This window comes from Scyliorhinus torazame, chromosome 4 (assembly GCF_047496885.1).
Source record: "Scyliorhinus torazame isolate Kashiwa2021f chromosome 4, sScyTor2.1, whole genome shotgun sequence".
NCBI classification, from domain to species: domain Eukaryota; kingdom Metazoa; phylum Chordata; class Chondrichthyes; order Carcharhiniformes; family Scyliorhinidae; genus Scyliorhinus; species Scyliorhinus torazame.
This window is the reverse complement of record NC_092710.1, coordinates 336442943-336463253: the sequence shown is the minus strand read 5'-3', so window position 1 is coordinate 336463253 and position 20311 is coordinate 336442943. Positions and strand designations below refer to the sequence as shown.

The window sequence follows — 20311 nt, the reverse complement described above, 5'->3', positions numbered from 1 at the left end:
GTCTCAACCTCTGGGTTTAAATTTAGGTAGGGCAAACCTGGAAAGGTTGAGAAATGAGTTCGACACAACAAACTGGACTGAACCGTTAACCTAAAGTAAAGTGGTAAATATTGAAATAAATACTTGGTAGGAAACAAAAATATTCCATGTCCCAAAAAATCAGAGACTCAATTCTTAAACAGCAATGGTTAACAATCTGAGTCAAGGTTAAAAAAACCTTGGGCGCAATCAAATAGCCACACTGCGCCCGAAAAGCAGCTCGCCGCGATGCAGTTCACGGGACCTACCCGGCTCGCAGCGCCTCGTGAGATTAAACGCAACCTCACGAGATGGTGCAATGTGAATCCTGCACACAACGGCAGGATCACGTTTCGGCAAATCTCCATCTTGGATCAAGGCAGTAAGTCTCACTCTAATGGGCAGCTTCCCGAAGTACCTGAAGCTTTGGGATTCAAACCCTTCACCTCCGAGACCACGGGCGAGCACCATTCAGCACAAACGGGGACCAGGCTGAACGGCACTCATGGGGGTCTCCCAGGGGATTGGAGGCCCCCAGCTGCATGCACCTTGGGGGCTGGCCTTCCACATTGCGGTCGGGCTGGTGGGAGGTTGGGGATTATTTTGGGCGTCTCGGAGATTGGAATCGCCATTTCATGGCGCCCTGATCTCTCGCTCCAATGGGGAGTTCCAGCAGGCGGAGAGCCCCACTGTACAAAACGGGGCTATGTGCTGTTCCCCATTCAGGACCCTGAATCAACGCCAGTCGTGTTGAATAGCCATGTGTTTCTCGGCACGTGGCTAAACGCGCTCGCGAGGAGACTTTGTTCCCTTGTGTGGGAATCATGCCCTTAAAGTGATACAAACAAATGTGAAATTAAATGAATTATGAGAGATTTTAAAAGCTTCACTGGTATACAATTTTTTTTTAAAATCACAGGTTCAAAAAGGAACCAGAATTGAAACCAACAGCGGATCTTTTTGATAAGTGTATGAAGAGAAATGGAATAAGGTGGAGTTAGTCAACTGAAGAATGATGCAGATGACAGAGGTCACAGGTCAGAAACATCAGCCTCACTGGTCTGCTCCAGTATTCACACTCCACATAAACTACCTCCCAGTATAGCTACCACTTCCCACCCTTCCCTCATAGCCCTCTATTGCCTTCTCTCCTGTTTATGCCTCTCTTTAAACATACCAATGTTATCTATTTCAACCTCTCTGTAGCAGCAAGTTCCACATTCTGACCTCAATTCTTTATCTGATGTATTTAATGGCTCTTGTATTAATCTTCCCTTATTTTGGACTTGCCCACAAGAAGAAATTCCTGATGCGAACCATTTATAATTTACATCTATATCTGATCTCCACTTACTCTTCTCTTTGATATTCAATCACATCTTATCCTACTCCGTGTTTCTGCATGGTTCCATCCTCCAAATTCTGATTGTTACCTTCTAAATATTGTTTATGCTTTCTCCGATATTTCAATACTCTTAGTATTTCTTTCCTTGGATTTCCACCTTGCCGTGGTGGAGAGGCTTGAACGTTCCCTTGATCCCGAGAGCGATGCTTTCGGGATTCTTTTTTTGAAAAAAAAATTTAGAGTACCCAATTATTTTTTTCCAATTAAGGGGCAATTTAACGTGGCCAATCCACCTAACCTGCACATCTTTGGGGTTGTGGGGGCGAAACCTACGCAAACACGGGGAGAATGTGCAAACTCCACATGGACAGTGACCCAGAGCCGGGATCAGACCTGGGTCCTCAGCGCTGTGAGGCAGCAGTGCTAACCACTGCACTATCGTGCCATCTCTTCGTCAGGATTCTTAAGCTCCTGACGGTAAGGGGGGAGGGGAAGAACCAAGTGAAGTACAGTGCAAAGTCCCCAACGGCGGATCAGGCGGAAGATACTCGTATGGTATCACCGACTGCAATGGCAGATTAACCCTGTAGGGAGATGCCCAGTCATCGAGGTGCCCTTGCCACTGGCACTGGACTGGACTACCCTCTGTCGAGGATGATGTGTCTGCTGATGTGCAACGGCATTCCCATGTTAAAGATGTCCCGCACCAGACGTCTACCTAGAGGAAAACAACACAGCCCCCACATAGACAAGCCGTGCGGCAATCAGCGAGAGTTGATAGGGGAAAGACAGTGAGGTCTGGAAGTCCTTAGCTTCAGACCGGCATATTGGCGGTGGAATTTACTTCAGTCGTCTCGCTCTGAGAATAAGAACAGGAGAACGTTTCGGCAGCTTTATTCGCGACTGGGCAGCCCTCTTCAGGATCCACTCTGCTCCCCCCGCTTGGGGAAAGGACTAGAACAGGTGCCCTAAAAATAGTCTGTTCCGTCCCAATCTGGCTGGAAAACTGCATCCAGCAGCTCATCTACCTGCGGCCAGGAAATCAGAGTTAAACTCAATTTCAGAACGTTCAAACCAGAGGAGGCCTGGAAAAGGAGCCTGAAAAAGGAATACCAGTGATTGAGAGTCCAAGGACCGATCCCACCTCCCGGAAACACCTGCCAAGTGTGACTCTAGAATCGGGCTATTCAGCTATGCAAGAACCAGTAACACGGAGCTTGTTAAGTGGACACTCACACTCGTTAGTGAGTGATCGACAAAGACGAAGAAGGTTCTTGCACTGTATGGAGACTAGAACTGTACTCAGTACTGCAGGCGTGGTCAAAACAATGATCTACAGAAAGACCATTGCCTCCCTACTTTTGTATCCAATTCCTCTAATTCACGGTATGACCCTATCAACTTCCAGCGTTTTGGCAATCTGTATTTCCAAGTCCCTTGCTCCTCCATTTAATTTAATTTCTTCCTTCCAAGGAATAAACTGCCTCCTTATTCCACCTACCAAAATAAATCACCTCACACTTTGCTCTCTTGAATGTCGTGTTAGAACAACTTCTAACTCTTGGGCTAGCCATGGCACTGCTGTCCCCAAACCCTAACTTGACCTTCTCACCTCCCTCCCCCCTACCCCCCTCACCTACCTCCCCCGTATCCCCATCACCTCCCTCCCCCCATCATCCTCACCTACCTCCCCCATCCCTCTCACCTACCTCCCCCATCATCCTCACCTACCTCCCCCCTATCCCTCTCACCCATCTCCCACGTATCCCCCTCACCTACCTCCCCCCATCATCCTCACCTACCTCCCCCTACCCCCCTCACCTACCTCCCCCCTATCCCCTTCACCTACCTCCCCCCTACCCCCCTCACCTACCTCCCCCTATCCCTCTCACCTATCTCCCACGTATCCCCCTCACCTACCTTCCCCCATCCCTCTCACCTGCCTCTCCCCTATCCTCTTCATCTACCTCCCCCTATTCCCTTCACCTACCTCCTCCCTATCCCCTTCACCTACCTCCCCTCTATCCCTCTCACCTACCTCCCCTGTATCCCCATCACCTCCCTCCCCCCATCATCCTCACCTACCTCCCCCCTATCCCCTTCACCTACCTCCCCCGTATCCCCCTCACCTACCTCCCCCTATCCTCTTCACCTACCTCCCCATCCCTCTCACCTACTTCCCCCCATCCCCCTCACCTCCCTCCCCCATCCCCCTCACCTCCCTCCCCCCATCCCCATCACCTCCCACCCCCCATCATCCTCACCTACCTCCCCCCTATCCCCTTCACCTACCTCCCCCGTATCCCCCTCACCTACCTCCCCCGTATCCCCTTCACCTACCTCCTCCCATCATCCTCACCTACCTCCCCCCTATCCCCCTCACCTACCTCCCCCGTATCCCCCTCACCTACCTCCCCCGTATCCCCTTCACCTACCTCCTCCCATCATCCTCACCTACCTCCCCCTATCCCCCTCACCTACCTCCCCCGTATCCCCTTCACCTACCTCCCCCGTATCCCCCTCACCTACCTCCCCCGTATCCCCCTCACCTACCTCCCCCTATCCTCTTCACCTACCTCCCCATCCCTCTCACCTACTTCCCCCCATCCCCCTCACCTCCCTCCCCCATCCCCCTCACCTCCCTCCCCCCATCCCCATCACCTCCCACCCCCCATCATCCTCACCTACCTCCCCCCTATCCCCTTCACCTACCTCCCCCGTATCCCCCTCACCTACCTCCCCCGTATCCCCTTCACCTACCTCCTCCCATCATCCTCACCTACCTCCCCCCTATCCCCCTCACCTACCTCCCCCGTATCCCCTTCATCTACCTCCCCCTATCCCCTTCACCTACCTCCCCTGTATCCCCCCTCACCTCCCTCCCCCTATCCCCTTCACCTACCTCCCCTGTTTCCCCCTCACCTACCTCCCCCATATCCCCCTCACCTACCTCCCCCATATCCCCCTCACCTACCTCCTCCCTATCCCCTTCAGCTACCTCCCCCCATCCCCTTCACCTACCTCCCCACTACACCCCTCCCCTACCTCCCCCCTATCCCTCTCACCTACCTCCCCCGTATTCCCATCACCGACCTCCCTCCTATCCCCCTTACCTACCTCCCCCTATCCCCTTCACCTACCTACCCCCTATCCCTCTCACCTACCTCCCCCATCCCTCTCACCTACCTCCCCCCATCATCCTCACCTACCTCCCCCCTATCCCTCTCACCCATCTCCCACGTATCCCCATCACCTACCTCCCCCTATCCCTCTCACCTACCTCCCCGTATCCCCATCACCTCCCTCCCCCCATCATCCTCACCTACCTCCCCTACCCCCCTCACCTACCTCCCCCCTATCCCCTCCACCTACCTCCCCCCTACCCCCCTCACCTACCTCCCCTATCCCTCTCACCTATCTCCCCCGTATCCCCATCACCTCCCTCCCCCCATCATCCTCACCAACCTCCCCCTATCCCTCTCACCTATCTCCCACGTATCCCCCTCACCTACCTTCCCCCATCCCTCTCACCTACCTCCCCCTATCCCCTTCATCTACCTCCCCCTATTCCCTTCACCTACCTCGCCCTATCCCTCTCACCTACCTCCTCCCTATCCCCTTCACCTACCTCCCCCTATCCCTTTCACCTACCTCCCCCGTATCCTCATCACCTCCCTCCCCCCATCATCCTCCCCTACCTCCCCCCTATCCCTCTCACCTATCTCCCACGTATCCCCCTCACCTACCTCCCCCCATCCCTCTCACCTACCTACCCCCTTCACCTACCTCCCCTATCCCCTTCACCTACCTCCCCCCTATCCCCTTCACCTACCTCCCCCTACACCCCTCCCCTACCTCCCCCCTATCCCTCTCACCTACCTCCCCCGTATCCCCATCACCTACCTCCCCCCTATCCCCCTCACCTACCTCCCCCCTATCCCCTTCACCTACCTACCCCCTATCCCTCTCACCTACCTCCCCCTATCCCCCTCACCTACCTCCCCCCATCTCCCTCCCCTACCTACCTCTATCCCTCTCACCTAACTCCCCCTATCCCCTTCACCCACCTCCCCCTATCCCCCTCACCTACCTCCCCCCTATCCCCCTCCCCTACCTCCCCCTATCCCCCTCACCTACCTCCCCCCCATCCCCCTCACCTAGCTCCCCCATCCCCCTCACCTACCTCCCCTATCCTCTTCACCTACCTCCCCCCTATCTCCCTCACCTACCTCCCCCGTATCCCCATCACCTCCCTCCCCCCTATCCTACTCACCTACCTCCCCCCATCCCCCTCACCTACTTCCCCCTATCCTCTTCACCTACCTCTCCCCATCCCCCTCACCTACCTCTCCCATATCCCCCTCACCTACCTCCCCCCTCTCCCCCTCACCTACTCCCCCTATCCCTCTCACCTACCTCCCCCGTATCCCCATCACCTCCCTCCCCCCATCATCCTCACCTACCTCCCCCCTATCCCTCTCACCTATCTCCCACGTATCCCCCTCACCTACCTCCCCCCATCCCTCTCACCTACCTCCCCCCTATCCCCTTCACCTACCTCCCCCTATCCCTCTCACCTACCTCCCCCGTATCCCCCTCACCTACCTCCCCCTATCCCCTTCACCTACCTCCCCCCATCCCTCTCACCTACCTCCCCCCATCCCCCTCACCTCCCTCCCCCCATCCCCCTCACCTCCCTCCCCCCATCCCCCTCACCTCCCTCCCCCCATCCCCATCACCTCCCACCCCCCATCATCCTCACCTACCTCCCCCCTATCCCCTTCACCTACCTCCCCCGTATCCCCCTCACCTACCCCCCCCGTATCCCCTTCACCTACCTCCCCCCATCATCCTCACCTACCTCCCCCTATCCCCCTCACCTACCTCCCCCGTATCCCCTTCACCTACCTCCCCCCTACACCCCTCCCCTACCTCCCCCCTATCCCTCTCACCTACCTCCCCCGTATCCCCATCACCTACCTCCCCCCTATCCCCCTCACCTACCTCCCCCCTATCCCCTTCACCTACCTACCCCCTATCCCTCTCACCTACCTCTCCCTATCCCCCTCACCTACCTCCCCCCTATCCCCCTGTCCTACCTACCTCTATCCCTCTCACCTAACTCCCCCCTATCCCCTTCACCCACCTCCCCCCTATCCCCCTCCCCTACCTCCCCCCTATCCCCCTCCCCTACCTCCCCTATCCCCCTCACCTACCTCCCCCATCCCCCTCACCTACCTCCCCCCATCCCCCTCACCTACCTCCCCTATCCTCTTCACCTACCTCCCCCCTATCTCCCTCACCTACCTCCCCGTATCCCCATCACCTCCCTCCCCCCTATCCTACTCACCTACCTCTCCCCATCCCCCTCACCTACCTCCCCCATATCCCCCTCACCTACCTCCCCCCATCCCCCTCACCTACTCCCCCTAACCCCTTCACCTACCTCCCCCCCTATCCCCAGACCATCTCCAGCCCAGAACTGATCAACCATACCTCCCCCTATCCCCCTCACCTACTCCCCCTAACCCCCTCACCTACCTCCCCCCATCCCCCTTACCTACCTCCTCCTATCCTCTTCACCTACCTCCCCCCTATCCCCCTCACCTACCTCCCCCATATCCCCCTCACCTACCTCCCCGTATCCCCATCACCCTCCCCCCTATCCTACTCACCTACCTCCCGCCATCCCCCTCATCTACCTCCCCATCCCCCTCACCTTCCTCTCCCCTATCCCCCTCACCTACCTCTCCCCATCCCCCTCACCTACCTCCCCCTATCCTCTTCACCTACCTCCCCCATATCCCCCTCACCTACCTCCCCCATATCCCCATCACCTCACTCCCCCCTATCCTACTCACCTACCTCCCCCCATCCCCCTCACCTACCTCCCCCTATCCTCTTCACCTACCTCCCCCTAACCCCCTCACCTACCTCCCCCCCTATCCCCAGACCATCTCCAGCCCAGAACTGATCAACCATACCCCAGACCCTTCCTACCCCTGCCTGACTGACCACCCAGACACCCCCCAACCCATCCTACTCCCCACCATCCTACCCCCAACCCATTCAGGCCTCTCCCAATCAATTCTAACCCCTACAATCCATCCCACCTCCCATGACTGATCATGGACAAGATGAGTTTGGACATGGCACAGAATCATGAACAGTAAAGTACAAAAGAAGGCCATTCAACCCATCAGGTCTATGCCATGCCTAAAGTGTAGTTCCCACAACTGAGCCTAATACTCCCATTGGGGCTGAATTTAGCCTTGAAAGAAAGGTCTTGGAGATGGGAAATAAGAGATTTACCAGAATCTATCAGGATGAGGGAGCAGATATGTGGAGAGTCTGGAGGTGCTGGGATAGTTTACCATCGAGTATAAGTACCCAGGTCCCTAAAGGCAGCAACTCAAGCAGACAAGGTTGTGAAGAAAGCATATAGAATGCTCTCCTTCATTGTCAGAGGTATAGAATATATAAGAAAGGATATAATGTTAGTATTGTAGAAGACACTGGTGAGGCCACAACTGGAATACTGGGCGAAATTCTCCCCAAACGGTGCGATGTCCGCCGACTGGCGCCCAAAACGGTGCCAATCAGATGGGCATCGCGCCGCCCCAAAGGTGCGGAATGCTCCGCATTTTTTGGGGGCAAGCCCCAACATTGAGGGGCTAGGCCGACGCCGGAGGGATTTCCGCCCGGCCAGCTGGTGGAAACGGCCTTTGTTGCCCCACCAGCTGGCGCGGAAATGACATGTTGGGGCGGCGCATGCGCGGGAGCATCAGCGGCCGCTGACAGTTTCCCACGCATGCGCAGTGGAGGGAGTCTCTTCCGCCTCCGCCATGGTGGAGACCGTGGCGGAGGCGGAAGGGAAAGTGTGCCCCCATGGCACAGGCCCGCCCGCGGATCTGTGGGCCCCGATCGCGAGCCAGGTCACCATGGGGGCACCCCCCGGGGTCAGATCGCCCCGCGCCCCCCCCAGGACCCCTGAGCCCGCCCGCACCGCCTTGTCCCGCCGTTCAAAAGGTGGTTTAATCCACGCCGGCGGGACCGGCAATTTATCGGCGGGACTTCGGCCCATCCGGGCCGGAGAATCCAGCGGGGCGATCTGACCCCGGGGGGTGCCCCCATGGTGACCTGGCTCGCGATCGGGGCCCACAGATCCGCGGGCGGGTTCCCGCCCCCGCCGAATATCCGGTACCGGAGACTTCGGCAACCGGCGGGGGCGGGATTCACGGCAGCCCCCGGCGATTCTCCAACCCGGCGGGGGGTCGGAGAATGACGCCCACCGTATGCGGTTCTAGTCACTACATTACAGGAAGGACGTTATTGCTCTGGAGAGAGTGAAATGAAATGAAAATGATGAAAAATGAAAATCGCTTATTGTCACGAGAAGGCTTCAAATGAAGTTACTGTGAAAAGCCCCTAGTCGCCACATTCCGGCGCCTGTTCGGGGAGGCTGTTACGGGAATTGAACCATGCTGCTGGCCTGCCTAGGTCTGCTTTCAAAGCCAGCGATTTAGCCCTGTGCTAAACAGCCCCTAAACAGCCCCTGTGCTAAACAGCCCAGTGCAGAGGTGGTTTACAAGAATGTTGCCAGGGATAGAAAAGTGTAGCTACGAGGAGAGATTGGATAGACTGGGGTTATTTTCCTTGGAACAAAGGAGGCTGAGGGGTGACGTAATTGAGGTGTCCAGAATTATGAGGGGAATAGGTAGTGGACAGGATAAAACATTTTCCCTTGGTGGAGAATTCTAGAACCAGGGAACACAGATTCAAGATAAGAGGCAGAAGGTGTAGAGGGGACATGAGGAAGAACCTTTTTATCGAGGGTAGTGGGAGTCTGGAATTCACTGCCTGAGTTGATGGTGAACACAGAGATCCTAAACACTTTTAAAAGGTACCCCCCTGCTCGGCACTGCATAGGTTCTGGGTGGGGGTGGCAAATGTGCTTTCGAAGATGGTGGGGGTCCGGGTCGAGCCAAGCTGGGAGTTGGCTATATTCGGGGTTGCAGAAGAGCCGGGAGTGCAGGAGGCGAGAGAGGCTGATGTTTTGGCCTTTGCGTCCCTAGTAGCCTGGCGAAGGATATTGTTAATGTGGAAGGAAGCTAAACCCCTGGGCGTGGAGGCCTGGATAAACGACATGGCAGGGTTTATAAAACTGGAACGGATAAAGTTCGCACTAAGAGGTTCGGCTCAAGGGTTCACCAGGCGGTGGCAACCGTTCATTGACTATCTCGCAGAATCTTGGCCGAAAAAAAAATTTGATTAAAATACATTTTAAAAAAAGGTACCCCCACATTGATTCTGTGTACACCTCCTGCTGCCTCAGCCAGACAGACCGTATTGTCAGAGACCCCTCAGACCCAGGCATTACCCTCTTCCAGACCCTTCCATCAGGCAGAAGGTACAGAAGTCTGAAGACTCGCACATCCAGACATTGGAACAGCTTCTTCCCCACAGCTACAAGACACCTCAACGACTCCCCCTCGGACTGATCTGTTCCCTGTCAGTACACTATTCACGACGCCCTATGTTGCTCTTGCTCATGTATTTGCTTTGTTTGGCCCCTTGTTCCGCACTGTAACCAATCACTGTTTGTCGATGTACCATTTGTCTATGTTCTCTGTTGATTATTCTTTTGTCTACTATGTACGTACTGCGTACGTTCCCTCGGCCGCAGAAAAATACTTTTCACTGTACTTCGGTACATGTGACAATAAATATCAAATCAAATCAGACCTTAAGTGCTGTAAGTTACAGGGCTGTGGATGGGGTGCAGGAAGGTGGGATCAGAAAGGGCACCCATGTGTCCTCGGGCTGGCATGCACAAGATGGGCGGAATGGCCTCCTTCTGCGCTGCAACTGCTCTATGATTCTAAAAAGTTACAGTAAGAAGTCTTACAACACCAGGTTAAAGTTGTTTCGAATCACTAGCTTTCGGAGCGCAGCTCCTTCATCAGGTGAGTTCCGAAAGCTAGTGATTTGAAACAAACCTGTTGGACTTTAACCTGGTGTTGTAAGACTTCGTACTGTACTCACCCCGGTCCAACGCTGGCATCTCCACATCACGGCTAAAAAGTTAAAAAGAGACTTAATAGAGATGCTCGAAATTATGAGATGTTTCTACAGAGCAGTTCGAGAAAAAGCTGTTTCTGCTGGGAGGAGTGGGAAGATATGAAATAAGTGACAAAGGCCAGGGGAGAGATGTTTAATCAGTCAGCTGACATGGCCAGGAACTAAATGTGTGGTGAATGCAGACTCATTACTCAGTTGGATAAGTCATCGAAAAGGGTCTAGCACAGGCACGCAGGGCAGAATGGCCTCCTTCTCTTTATGTTAGAGAACGACTTACTGGTTGCAAATTCCACACGGAGGAAGCAGTTGATGAAACTCTCCAAAGTGATCCTTCCTGACGAGTCACCGTATCTTAGAGCCATGAGATTGAGCGCAGAGTTCGTGACTTCAAAACCTTTGAGATAAAGAAAAAATGCAGCAGGAACCACTGAGGCAGTCACTATCGGTCAGCCAACAAGAACGGGAACAGGGAAAATCAACAGTTATACTGAGACCCATCACATGTTACCAACCCCCCCACCCCCACCCCCACCCAGCCATCACGCCTGGTCTCTGTGGAGTCCAGTACTAACCTACACCTTAGGCCTCACCAGAGCGGCCAAATAGATACAGCACAGGGTTAGACACAGAGTGAAGCTCCCTCTATACTGTCCTATCAAACACACCCAGGACAGGTACAGCACAGGGTTAGACACAGAGTGAAGCTCCCTCTATACTGTCCTATCAAACACACCCAGGACAGGTACAGCACAGGGTTAGATACAGAGTGAAGCTCCCTCTATACTGTCCCCATCAAACACACCCAGGACAGGTACAGCACAGGGTTAGATACAGAGTGAAGCTCCCTCTATACTGTCCTATCAAACACACCCAGGACAGGCACAGCACAGGGTTAGATACAGAGTGAAGCTCCCTCTATACTGTCCCCATCAAACACACCCAGGACAGGCACAGCACAGGGTTAGATACAGAGTGAAGCTCCCTCTATACTGTCCTATCAAACACACCCAGGACAGGCACAGCACAGGGTTAGATACAGAGTGAAGCTCCCTCTATACTGTCCTATCAAACACACCCAGGACAGGCACAGCACAGGGTTAGATACAGAGTGAAGCTCCCTCTATACTGTCCCCATCAAACACACCCAGGACAGGCACAGCACAGGGTTAGATACAGAGTGAAGCTCCCTCTATATTATCCTCTCAAACACACCCAGGACAGGTACAGCACAGGGTTAGACACAGAGTGAAGCTCCCTCTATACTGTCCTATCAAACACTCCCAGGACAGGTACAGCACAGGGTTAGACACAGAGTGATGCTCCCTCTATATTATCCTCTCAAACACACCCAGGACAGGTACAGCACAGGGTTAGACACAGAGTGAAAGCTCCCTCTATACTGTCCTATCAAACACACCCAGGACAGGTACAGCACAGGGTTAGACACAGAGTGATGCTCCCTCTATACTGTCCTATCAAACACACCCAGGACAGGTACAGCACAGGGTTAGACACAGAGTGATGCTCCCTCTATACTGTCCTATCAAACACACCCAGGACAGATACAGCACAGGGTTAGACACAGGGTGATGCTCCCTCTATACTGTCCTATCAAACACTCCAGGACAGGTACAGCACAGGGTTAGACACAAAGTGATGCTCCCTCTATACTGTCCAATCAAACACACCCAGGACAGATACAGCACAGGGTTAGACACAGAGTGATGCTCCCTCTATACTGTCCTATCAAACACTCCCAGGACAGGTACAGCACAGGGTTAGACACAGAGTGATGCTCCCTCTATACTGTCCGATCAAACACACCCAGGACAGGTACAGCACAGGGTTAGACACAGAGTGACGCTCCCTCTATACTGTCCTATCAAACACTCCCAGGACAGGTACAGCACAGGGTTAGACACAGAGTGAAGCTCTCTCTATACTGTCCTATCAAACACACCCAGGACAGGTACAGCACAGGGTTAGACACAGAGTGAAGCTCCCTCTATACTGTCCTATCAAACACTCCCAGGACAGGTACAGCACAGGGTTAGACACAGAGTGAAGCTCCCTCTATATTATCCTCTCAAACACACCAGGACAGGTACAGCACAGGGTTAGACACAGAGTGAAGCTCCCTCTATACTGTCCTATCAAACACTCCCAGGACAGGTACAGCACAGGGTTAGACACAGAGTGATGCTCCCTCTATATTATCCTCTCAAACACACCCAGGACAGGTACAGCACAGGGTTAGACACAGAGTGAAGCTCCCTCTATACTGTCCTATCAAACACACCCAGGACAGGTACAGCACAGGGTTAGACACAGAGTGATGCTCCCTCTATACTGTCCTATCAAACACAACCAGGACAGGTACAGCACAGGGTTAGACACAGAGTGATGCTCCCTCTATACTGTCCTATCAAACACACCCAGGACAGATACAGCACAGGGTTAGACACAGGGTGATGCTCCCTCTATACTGTCCTATCAAACACTCCCAGGACAGGTACAGCACAGGGTTAGACACAAAGTGATGCTCCCTCTATACTGTCCGATCAAACACACCCAGGACAGATACAGCACAGGGTTAGACACAGAGTGATGCTCCCTCTATACTGTCCTATCAAACACTCCCAGGACAGGTACAGCACAGGGTTAGACACAGAGTGATGCTCCCTCTATACTGTCCGATCAAACACACCCAGGACAGGTACAGCACAGGGTTAGACACAGAGTGACGCTCCCTCTATACTGTCCTATCAAACACTCCCAGGACAGGTACAGCACAGGGTTAGACACAGAGTGAAGCTCTCTCTATACTGTCCTATCAAACACACCCAGGACAGGTACAGCACAGGGTTAGACACAGAGTGACGCTCCCTCTATACTGTCCTATCAAACACACCCAGGACAGGTACAGCACAGGGTTAGACACAGAGTGAAGCTCCCTCTGTACTGTCCTATCAAACACACCCAGGACAGGCACAGCACAGGGTTAGACACAGAGTGATGCTCCCTCTATACTGTCCTCTCAAACACACCCAGGACAGGTACAGCACAGGGTTAGACACAGAGTGATGTTCCCTCTATACTGTCCTATCAAACACACCCAGGACAGGCACAGCACAGGGTTAGACACAGAGTGATGCTCCCTCTATACTGTCCTCTCAAACACACCCAGGACAGGTACAGCACAGGGTTAGACACAGAGTGATGCTCCCTCTATACTGTCCTCTCAAACACACCCAGGACAGGTACAGCACAGGGTTAGACACAGAGTGAAGCTCCCTCTATACTGTCCTATCAAACACACCCAGGACAGGTACAGCACAGGGTTAGACACAGAGTGAAACTCCCTCTATACTGTCCTATCAAACACACCCAGGACAGATACAGCACAGGGTTAGACACAGAGTGAAGCTCCCTCTATACTGTCCTATCAAACACACCCAGGACAGGTACAGCACAGGGTTAGACACAGAGTGAAGCTCCCTCTATACTGTCCTATCAAACACTCCCAGGACAGATACAGCACAGGGTTAGATACAGAGTGATGCTCCCTCTATACTGTCCTATCAAACACACCCAGGACAGGTCCAGCACAGGGTTAGATACCGAGTGATGCTCCCTCTATACTGTCCTATCAAACACACCCAGGACAGGTACAGCACAGGGTTAGACACCGAGTGATGCTCCCTCTATACTGTCCTATCAAACACACCCAGGACAGGTACAGCACAGGGTTAGATACCGAGTGATGCTCCCTCTATACTGTCCTATCAAACACACCCAGGACAGGTACAGCACAGGGTTAGACACAGAGTGATGCTCCCTCTATACTGTCCTATCAAACACACCCAGGACAGGTACAGCACAGGGTTAGACACCGAGTGATGCTCCCTCTATACTGTCCTATCAAACACACCCAGGACAGGTACAGCACAGGGTTAGATACCGAGTGATGCTCCCTCTATACTGTCCTATCAAACACACCCAGGACAGGTACAGCACAGGGTTAGACACAGAGTGATGCTCCCTCTATACTGTCCCCATCAAACACACCCAGGACAGGTACAGCACAGGGTTAGACACAGAGTGAAGCTCCCTCTGTACTGTCCTATCAAACACACCCAGGACAGGTACAGCACAGGGTTAGACACAGAGTGACGCTCCCTCTATACTGTCCTATCAAACACACCCAGGACAGGCACAGCACAGGGTTAGACACAGAGTGAAGCTCCCTCTATACTGTCCTATCAAACACACCCAGGACAGGTACAGCACAGGGTTAGACACAGAGTGACGCTCCCTCTATACTGTCCTATCAAACACACCCAGAACAGGTACAGCACAGGGTTAGACACAGAGTGACGCTCCCTCGATACTGTCCTATCAAACACACCCAGGACAGGTACAGCACAGGGTTAGACACAGAGTGATGCTCCCTCTATACTGTCCTATCAAACACACCCAGGACAGGTACAGCACAGGGTTAGACACAGAGTGATGCTCCCTCTATACTGTCCTATCAAACACACCCAGGACAGGTACAGCACAGGGTTAGACACAGAGTGATGCTCCCTCTGTACTGTCCCCATCAAACACACCCAGGACAGGTACAGCACAGGGTTAGACACAGAGTGATGCTCCCTCTATACTGTCCTATCAAACACACCCAGGACAGGTACAGCACAGGGTTAGACACAGAGTGATGCTCCCTCTGTACTGTCCCCATCAAACACACCCAGGACAGGTACAGCACAGGGTTAGACACAGAGTGACGCTCCCTCGATACTGTCCTATCAAACACACCCAGGACAGGTACAGCACAGGGTTAGACACAGAGTGATGCTCCCTCTATACTGTCCTATCAAACACACCCAGGACAGGTACAGCACAGGGTTAGACACAGAGTGACGCTCCCTCTATACTGTCCTATCAAACACACCGGGCGGGATTCTCCGTGCCCGCGCCGGGTCAGAGAATCGCGGGGAGAGCGCGAATCCCGCCACGTCGCTGGGCCACCGATTCTCCAGCGGCGCCCGCAGCGATTCTCCGCGCTCAATGGGCCGAGCGCCCGCTGAGTCCCGCGGGCGTCCTTCACGTATGGTCCTCCCCGGTGGGACCTCGCCGTTCTGGCTGTGGGGACCGTCCTAGTGGGGGAGCGGGGGGAGCCGAATACGCCGGGGGGGGGGGGGGTGTCTCTACGGTGGCCAGGCCCGCGACCGGGAGCAAACGATCAGCGGGCACGTCATTCCGGGGAGGGGCCTATGTTCCCAGGACAGCTGCAGCTTGGGATGAGATACAGATTAAATTTCCCTCTATACTGTCCAATGAAACATGACCATTTTGTCATTTTTCCCCATTCTCCGGGATAAATGAATTCACCCTGAAACTGCCTTTTGTGTAAAGCAGACAATTCCAGCATCGTTACCCTCTCCTGTAACATTATTCAACCTAATGGCGTCAATGGAAAAGGTGGAGTAAACAGGGTACTTACCAGCAACTTGCAAGCTGTTGGATAGTTGTGTTGGACGCAGGAACCCTGCGTCTTCTACATCACTCTGGTGGAAAATTTCCTAAACATGGATAAAGCAACTATGAGAACTTTCCTCCTCAAACCAGCGAGGCCTCACTCTCCCAGCAATGGGACTCTTTCCCCCAGTCAACACTGACACCCCTTCTCCCATAAGACCATAAGACATGGGAGCAGAATTAGGCCACTCGGCCCATCGAGTCTGCTCCGCCATTCAATCATGGCCGATATTTTTCTCATCCCCATTCTCCTGCCTTCTGCCCTGATCTCCCATCTGGTCTCCTTCTGCCAAGTGTGGGGTGGGCACCAGATAGAAATCAGCTTTTCTGGTTAGCTACAGATGAGATCGGTAAAAGGTTTAATTGAGAAATCGTTAAGAGTAATTGACTAAATCATATTAACCATGAGAGTGGGGAAAGCTGACTGGCTGGGAACTAATCAGATAAGACTCTAAAATTTCACATTTTGCAAGTTGTTCGAGACTGGCCAGAAACCAAGGCCAGGGACAAAAGACTCCATCATATGCAGATGCCTTCCAAGGCCTGGTCAGGTCCGTTTCCATTGTAACAGTCAGTCAGGGTCATAGTGACTTTTCAAAAACTGTGTTAATCTAATTAATGTTAGAGGCATAATTGGCAAGCCAGGGTATGGAAAATTACACCAAAACATTCATCTCTTAAATTGACAGACAGACAGTTTGGGCAAATTGAGTGAATTATAAATCAGTTAAAGCCAAACACAACTGTAAAGAAGGCGGAACTTTAAGATACTGATCTTCTTAAAAATCACTTGTTGGGATGGAAATATCCAATCCGGAATCAATCGAACTTCTTTCTGAAACCAATGTCTTTGCTGCTTGCCTTTGCTAAAATCGCCATTTTCTTTTTGTTTAAATCAATCGTAATTTTGTACTGTGTCTCATGATTTGAAGAAATAACCAAGATTGGTAATTGTATTTTAAACTCAACCACTGTATTCGCTAAAGACAACCAATCTGACCTAATTTGTATTGTAACCAAAAGTTTACCAGTAGACACTAAAGCTGACAAATAAAGTTCAACAAAACTTTGCCAAAAAGCACAGTCTGGAATCTCTGTTATTTGGGAATTAAGAAGGGAGACCGCATATCCAGGGATCCGAATAGACACAGAGATCCATCAATCCTGATTCTGGCCTCAGCTGCCTCAACCTAACCTCAAAGGTCAGGGGGCAAGTATGGTGGTTAATGGGTCACAGGGTAACAACTAAGGCCACGAACCTGAGCAGACTTTAAGCAAAAGAAACTGGAACATTCCATTCCGCTTTGTGTGTGTGTGTGGGGGCGGGGGCGGGGGGCGGGGGGGGGGGGGGGGGGGGGGGGGGGGTTGGGTTGGGTCACAGGTCAGGGGCCCATCGAACAGAGAGGCAGGAAATTGGGTCACGACCCTTCTCTGCCACTTTCCCATCCCACAGAGATCCAGGGAAAATTGAAACAGAAATAGGGTTGGCCACTCATCCACTGCCCTCCCTCACTCCTGCCCTGCCTCACTTTAATAATAATAATCTTTATTGTCACAAGTATTCTTACATTAACACTGTAATGAAGTTACTGTGAAAATCCCCTCGTCACCACATTCCGGCTCCTGTTCGGGTCACAGAGGGAGAATTCAGAATGTCCAAATTACCTAACAGCACGTCTTTTGGGACTTGTGGGAGGAAACCGGAGCACCCGGAGGAAACCCACGCAGACACGGGGAGAACGTGCAGACTCCGCACAGACAGTGACCCAAGCCGGGAATCGAACCACTGTGCTACCATGCCACCCTTGGGTGGACAGAATACCCACCCAACCCCAATGTACAGGGGTGCACATGGCCAAAGTGAATTGGAGCTTCACCAGAGACTTTCACTGAACAGCTAGAGAAAGTTTAACTTGTCCGTACTGGCTTGTGTCAACAATCAGAAACAGCCTTCAGCCCCAGCATCACTCCTGGTATCGGGATCACCCCAGATCAAAATGGACCTCATGCATCAGGTTGAGGGTTTTTAAGGTGTGAATCAGTCATCATGCTACAAGAAAACAGGAGGTTGTGTGTGCTCAGGGGTCAGAAAGAAGTGGGGCGAGATTCAACAAATGATTAAACAGCACATCAATGAGCCAAGTGCCTTTCACAACCAACCTGGCAGCTTAGGTGGTCATTTTCTCGAAACAGCCCAGAAATGCTGACCTTTATGGAGCAGTTTCACATCTTGCTACGATGCAATTTAAACTCATGACCTTAGATTGTTAGCCCAGCAGAACCATCACTCCCATACCAAACGGCCCGAGAAGAATTGACGATAGTTGCGAAATCACCATACAGACAAGTTGACAAGTGTACTGGCCACAGTCAAGGATCATGAATTACAGCAGAACGGTCACACAGTAAGAGTACACTACACATATCAAATCTTAGTCAACCATTAACAAAAACATCTTGTCAACCTTGCATATTTGCTTCATTATACCTTAAAAAGCACCAGCTTTTCCCAGAGGCGTCTGAAATTGTGCCTGTCAAGTCTTCCTGTTCCACTGAGCTGAGTCACTGGTTAAGTATCGATATGTTAAACATAGTGTGTAAAACAGAAGTGTAATTTGTACTGCAACTTGTCTGGCTGCTATGTCTGACGTGACGCTGTGTAACAAGGACATAATGTCCTGGACAGGATTGGACGAGGCAGGAGCCTGTGCTGGTAGGAGCTCACAGGAACAGGGAATCTTCCCCGTGTGATAGTGCAGAAGAGGTGACATTGATCTGACAACTTGTTTTACATTTGATTTCCTAAGGAGCCACTGGGAATTCAAATTACGACGTGCAATGATTGGCTGCCGACACATTGTTGTCCATTTTACACAATCGCATTTTGGTAAGATCCAATCCAGGGTGTCTGAGGCCAGTGGAAGTTAATTCATGTGTTTTCCTGATAAATACATATTTACACTCTCTCAATTTGGAGATTATACTCTCTCCTCACCAGGACACCCTGCACTTCTCTGAGGCTGGGTCATGTTGATCTTTAACATTCTAAGATAGGCAGGGCAGAGCACTGGGGTCTGTCTTGTTGCTTGTTTAGTGACCACTTAATGGTTGGAATCTTTGAGCCCCCAAAATAGGTCATTTCAAAACAGGCCAAACAAGGTCTAACCTCACCTTGGGTTTGCCCTCCAGCCTCGGGGCTACCCAATCCCAGTCTCGGATCTATATCCCACCCCTCAGGCTCAGGACTACCACCCTCTGCCCCCCCCCCCCCCCCCCCCGCTCCACCCCCACTCGATCCTCTGATCTCACCCAGTCTGAGGTCGACACCCCATCCACAACCCCTAACCCTCCCCACCTAATCTGGGGTCGACCAGGGCACCCAGCTGACAGAATTGAATCCTCTGGTCACATCATTTTCTCCTCCTCGGGGAATCCCAGAATTACAAGATTGTAATTACAGGCCAGTATCTGTACTGGCTCTCCAAACGAGCATTGTGACTTAGTACCAATTCCCTGCCTTTTCCCCATCCCCCTGCACATTCTATTAGCCTCCTGAATGCTCTAAATGAACCTGCCTCCACCTGCCTCCCTCTCTACTCTGTCCAGCCCCCTCATGATTTTGAACATCTCTATCAAATCTCCTCTTCGCCTTCTTCTCTCCAAGGAGAACAGTCCCAACCTTGCCAATCTATCCTCATAATTGAAGTTTCTCATCCCTGGAACTATTTTTGTAAACCCTTTCTGCACTCTCTCCAATGGAATCACATCCTTCCTATAGTGTGGTGCCCAGAACTGTGCACAATTCTCCAGCTGAGATCTAACGAGTGTCTTTGGGGCAGCACGGTAGCATAGTGGTTAGCACCGTTGCTGCACAGCTCCAGGTTCCCAGGTTCGATTCCCGGCTTGGGTCACTGTCTATGCGGAGTCTGCACTTTCTCCCCGTGTGTGCGTGGGTTTCCTCCGGGTGCTCCGGTTTCCTCCCACAGTCCCAAAGATGTGCAGGTTAGGTGGATCGGCCAGGATACATTGCCCTTAATGTCCAAAAAGGTTAGGTGGGATTACTGGGTTACGGGGATAGGTTGGAGGCGTGGGCTGAAGTAAGCTGCTCTTTCCAAGAGTCGGTGCAGAATCGATGGGCCTCCTTCTGCACTGTAAATTCTATGATTCAATAAGTTCAGCATAATCTCCTTGCTCTTGCACTCTATGCCCAGAATATTAAATGCTTTATTAACTGCCCTCTCCACCTGCCCTGCTACATTCAATGATTGATGCACATATATACGCAGATCCTTTGCCACTGCATCCCCTTAGGAACCTTACCCCCTA

At 52.4% G+C, this 20311-nt stretch overlaps 1 protein-coding gene across 1 annotated transcript in view; it reads right to left on the bottom strand.

Moving 5' to 3' along the window:
* Nucleotides 1-20311, bottom strand: part of LOC140411161 (calpain-14-like) — a 506371-nt gene that overhangs the window by 42217 nt on the left and 443843 nt on the right. The window contains exons 20-22 of the mRNA XM_072500239.1: nt 18474-18542; nt 15951-16029; nt 10722-10838 (exon numbers count right to left, since the gene is read on the bottom strand). Of these exons, the coding sequence (XP_072356340.1) occupies nt 10722-10838; nt 15951-16029; nt 18474-18542 (265 nt within the window). The remainder of the gene's footprint in view (nt 1-10721; nt 10839-15950; nt 16030-18473; nt 18543-20311) is intronic.